This window comes from Halyomorpha halys, unplaced genomic scaffold (assembly GCF_000696795.3).
Source record: "Halyomorpha halys isolate HHAL.00 unplaced genomic scaffold, Hhal_1.1 Scaffold542.1, whole genome shotgun sequence".
NCBI lineage: Eukaryota > Metazoa > Arthropoda > Insecta > Hemiptera > Pentatomidae > Halyomorpha > Halyomorpha halys.
The window spans coordinates 474,456-479,675 of record NW_027105041.1 but is presented as its reverse complement, the minus strand read 5'-3'; the positions used below and the strand labels follow the sequence as shown (position 1 = coordinate 479,675).

Below are 5,220 nucleotides of genomic sequence, written 5' to 3'. Positions count from 1 at the left end.
TCTCAATTTGAAAAAAGATATTTTAATTAAATATTATAGAATTCTTCTATTTTAATAATTTATATTAAAATTATTAAATGTGTGTATTGGATTTTAAGTTCAGGAACTTAATTATTATTAATGATTAGTTGAAAACTAGATACCCTATTATGAAGAAGATGGTCAGGGGTGTGGTCATAAGGAATCAAAAATAATTAATAACTATTTATTTGCCGAAGTTTCGCCCCCCTTTGAGTTGATCTCAATCGGAGTTTCAAATTGATCCCAGCAGAAACAGCCCTAATGAAGCTCTACAAAGTGGGACGAAACGTCGGTAAATAAAAAGTTATTAACAATTTTGGTTTTCTTGTGATCTCACCCCTGACCATCTTTTTTCATAATTTGAATTAATAAGGTAAATTATTTATATATAAAACTGTACAACAACACATCACACGGAGACACATTAAATTCTTTGACAGTCTCCCTGCTTCCTTCAATCCAGTATTCCAGTCTATCACTCCACCCCTCCCCTTCCTGCGAGGTGGCAGGGCAGGAAAGGTACCAAAAACCCTATTAACATAATCTCATAGCTCCATCTTCTGATGCACCCCACCCCCTCCCTCACACTTCTTTTCGACTACTGACTGTTTTTCTTATTATTTCACCATTATCTATCGTCTTTATTAATCAATGCTTTTATTTTTATCTTATATGCGATACAACACGAGGAGGCCCCTCACCTCCGGATTTAAAATAGCTCCTTTTTAGAATGGATATCTCATATATGACATTAAACATAACAGGTAACCTTAAAATACCAAAGGTAGTAAAAGGTAAGACACAACACGAATTACTTTTCTTGTTCACACTAATGCACTACTAATTCACTTTTTATTTCTGTTTTAGAGGGTTCGGAAAAAAAAAAAAAAATTATATATATAATAGATACCCAATAGTTGACTCTACCATAGTAACTTTTTTTGTGGCAGATATTGAGTGAAAATATTATTATTGCTTAAGATGTAAGTTTGATAAAAACTTTATATATATATTTTTTTTTATTGTGTACATGAATAACATTAAAACATCTTTAAAAAATTAAGTACAGTTATACGATTTTATTTTTAAATATGATTTTATCATAAGTTATGTTTGTGAATTCTATAGCATCACATAATAATTCAAAAATCTTTTTAAAAAAAATATGCTAGACAGAAAATATGACACTTAGAAGAAAATTAAATATGGGCCAAAAATATCAAATCGATAATGGCGGAAGGGAGCAGGTTTACTTAACTCTTAGACACTGGTAGGCCAACTACTAACGATTAATAAATAAAACATTTCGATATTGTAAAGTTAACAGTTGTATTATTAACATCAACAGTTGAGCTGAACAGCTTAGGGGCTGAATGAAAGGCGATCTTCTAAACGTTCAGTAGAAACTTAACTATTATTTAACAAACACCATCATGAACTTATTTCTAGCTGTTAGAACTTAAATAGTTTAGGAAAATAGGTCAAATATTTAGAAAATTTGAAGTTCAATCAAAAATTTTGAAACGGATAGTGAAAGTAATGTTTTACGAAATCTAACTACAACCAACACAACGATTTAGAAGTATTTCTAAAACTGCAATTACTGTAAAAGTTCTGGGAGTTTTCATGATCATTTAGTTGGCAAAGTTCATTTTAAATATTTGATACCTAAATAACTTTTTTTATTTGTGTAATATTGCATTCTGTCTTACATTTACAGACAATGGTAATAGAGACTGTAAAGCTCATTCTTACCATATTTACAAAAATATAAATTAAATGGTAACTGATTAAGAGATAGAAAAAAAAAATTAAAAAATGATCATAATAACGCTTGCTGGGAAAGAATATTTATTGGCACAACACTACACCCAAAATTGTCCATCAAGAATTATAATTTCTAAAAATCATTAATATTTATACTTGAAGAAGTTTGTCGGGGGGTGCGGTCAGCAAAGAACAACATAAATAAACAAAACCATATTTATTTATTTTATGCCGACGTTTCGACCTGAGTTTCAGGTCTTCATCAGGGGTTATGGTGTAGAAGGTAGGCCTAAAACTGAAGTTGGCATAAAATAAATAAATATGGTTTTGTTTATTTATGTTGTTCTTTGCTGACCGCACCCCCCGACAAACTTCTTCAAGCATTAATCTACGGTCAACTATCTACACCTCATTAATATTTATGATCACATATAGTCTAACTAATTGTAATTGTAATTGTAAATTTGTAAATTGTAATGTAACTTGTAATAGTAATAGTAATTGTAATTGTAAATTTGTAAATTGTTATGTAATGTAACTTGTAATAGTAATTGTTAACTTTTAACCTTCTTACTTTGTAATTATATGTAATTTTCTCACTTTGTAACTTTGTAAATATGTCAATAGTAATATACTAACTTTGTAAATTCAGTATAAATGACCCTAGTGGTCGAAACACTTAAATAAATAAATAAGAATTAGCCAAATAATTAAAACCTGTGAACCAGTGGAACTGCATACAACAAGTGAGTGTAATAATCATATCCAATGAATTATTACTTTATATCTCAATTCGACATCTTTTTCCATAAAAACTTTTAATTTTCATTTTGGGCTAGAGAGGTTCACAAGCAGACTTGCAAGAATTCCAAGATTGTGACAAAAAAGTAACCGCGATATCATTCTAACACAAAACACTGCTGTCTTTGAAATATCAAATTCTTCTGGAAGCCGAAGAGTGAAAACAGTCTAATCTTACTTTAGAAGTAAATTTAATAATACTTGGACCTCCCAAATATGGCAATGTCCTAAGCTTGTCGAATTGGTACGTCCAGGAATACTTCTTGACCCTAAGTAATTGTTATTACAATTAAAATTATTTCTTGACGCAAAGTAATTATCACAATCAGAATTATATTTAGACACTGAGTTATTGCTGTTATAATAAAAACGGATCCTGTATGCTCAGTAATTACTTTTTGACGCTAAGAATTCCAATCACAATTACCTATAATTTAGCATGTAATTATAAATATTTGCTTTGTTTTTTTAAGCAATTTTCATTTAGTATGTGTTCAATTACTTTTTTAAATGCTATTCTAATGTTAAGCAACTGCAATCTGATTTACAATTTCTTCAAATTAAAGTAATAAATATACAATTACATAAGATTGCAATTATTTTCGCTCAATTCTGAATCATAATTATTTTACTTTTACTAATTATTTTACTTTTGAAAGTTGTACTTTCAAATTATTGAAATTGGTAAAGAATTGAAATTTCGCTTTGCCCCGCATTGATATACATAAACAGTGATGCTGTTGACAAAATTAGGCTGTAATCGAACAGCATAATTAAATTAAATCATAAATCATGGAAATGGAAAGAATTTTTAGAATTTTGGATCTGTTGGAATAGATAGTAATTAAATTTAAATGTGAAGATCACGTTTTATTATAGGAGAGTGAATTCCGGAGAGCGAATTTGTTGATCGGGTGAATTAAAGAATTAAATGAAATGGTGAAATTGGAGGAGCAGAAATGAGAAAGAAAAATAGGAATGAATTGAAACATTTGTATTTGTTTTACAGACCGAAATTGATTGTAAAAGGAAACTGTAGGGGGAAAAAAATTCTTTATTATATCTTATTATTATATCTCTTTTTTTCTGATTATACCATGTATGTGTAATTTATATATGTCCGATTACGGATTGATAAGTATGCTGTGTGAGATAGCAACCTGATGTATTTAGGCAGCATAGATAAATAAAGTATTTTCTCTCTCTATAATTATTCCTATTATCAGGTTTATGATAGAATAAATTTAACTCTTGTATATTATACTGGAGAAACGATTTCGGTATTGTAGTGATCAGTGTAATATGAAACTTTGAGCATGATTTTAAAAATATATTAAACTATGTATGTTTTTTTTATATTTGATATTTAAAAATATCAAATATAAAAACTAAATTTGGGCTCCTTCTTGGATAATTTTTATTATAACCATTGTTCTAAAATATTTGAAGTTTTCAGGAATCCGTTAACTCGACATTAAAATGATCTTATTACAAGGAAAAATTTATATGACATATTCCTTTACTGTCTCTTTCTAGTCATTAATTCACAAGTAAACTGAAAAGGATTCCGTAGTTATTTTATAAATTGTTTATGGATTTAGCAAATGTAAAGGTAATATTGAATTAATCTCAAATTTTATAATCTGAAATCAAAAGAAAACTAAGTTATTTTTTTATTTTGTTAGAGTATTAATTATAATTAATTACGCGAAAGTTTTTATAACTATTTAAAAAATTACATCTTCCTATCTATTTGTTTTATGTGTCCATTTTATCTGACAAGAATATTCAAAGTAGAATATGTTTTAATTGGAAATAGTTGAAAATTTTACATATGGAAAATTGGAACGATCGTTTCTTTAATGGATATATCGTTCTATATTGTATAATGGAATCTAAATCAAAAGATATTATTAAATATTAAATAAATTAATAGATTTAAAGGTTTCACCTGAAGGAGACGTTCTGATAAGACATGTGATCTCTAGGAGGGAATGGTCATATCTGAACCAAGGGCAAGACTCTCAGGGTTGCCACCCCTAGCTTTGGTGGGAGGTAACTATTTATAATTCAGTAATCAATTTAATTTATAGGTAAGAATATATTAATCATTTTAATTTGAAGGTAAGAACACAATAAAATATTCAAGATGTCTCTTTCATCTTCTTCAACTTCTCTCTTTCATCTTGTATCTTTCATCTCCTTTCTCTATAATGAGTTGTTTATAGTTGACCGTAGATTAATATGAGAAGATGGTCGGGGGTGTGGTCAGCAAAAATAGACAAATAAACAAAAACTTATTTATTTGTGCCAAACATAAAAATTAAAAAAAAAAATTATGCGGCACAAATAAATAATTCTTTGTTTATTTGTCTATTTTTTGCTGACCCCACCTCCGACCATCTCCTTATTCTTTCACTAACTCGAAAGACCAATCAAAAGAAACAAAATAATTTCTAAAGATGTATCAAAAGAAATAAAATAATTTCCAAAGATCTACCAAAAGAAATAATATAATTTCTAAAGATTTATCAAAAGAAATAAAATAATTTCTAAAGATCTATCAAAAGAAATAAAATAATTTCTAAAGATCTATCAAAAGAAATAAAATAATTTCCAAAGATCTATCAA

At 28.1% G+C, this 5,220-nt stretch overlaps 1 protein-coding gene across 6 annotated transcripts in view; it reads right to left on the bottom strand.

Moving 5' to 3' along the window:
* The window catches only part of LOC106684099 (latrophilin receptor-like protein A), a 21,009-nt gene that overhangs the window by 14,856 nt on the left and 933 nt on the right, over positions 1–5,220 (bottom strand). Inside the window, exon 1 of one of the 6 annotated variants that reach the window (XM_067048207.1) lies at positions 4,541–4,584. The exons of 4 other annotated variants lie outside the window; for them this stretch is intronic. In XM_067048207.1, the coding sequence (XP_066904308.1) occupies positions 4,541–4,566 (26 nt within the window). In that variant the 5' untranslated portion in view covers positions 4,567–4,584. Of the gene's footprint in view, positions 1–4,540; positions 4,585–5,220 lie in introns of those variants that run through there. One more of the 6 variants, XM_067048221.1, reaches the window with a different exon arrangement.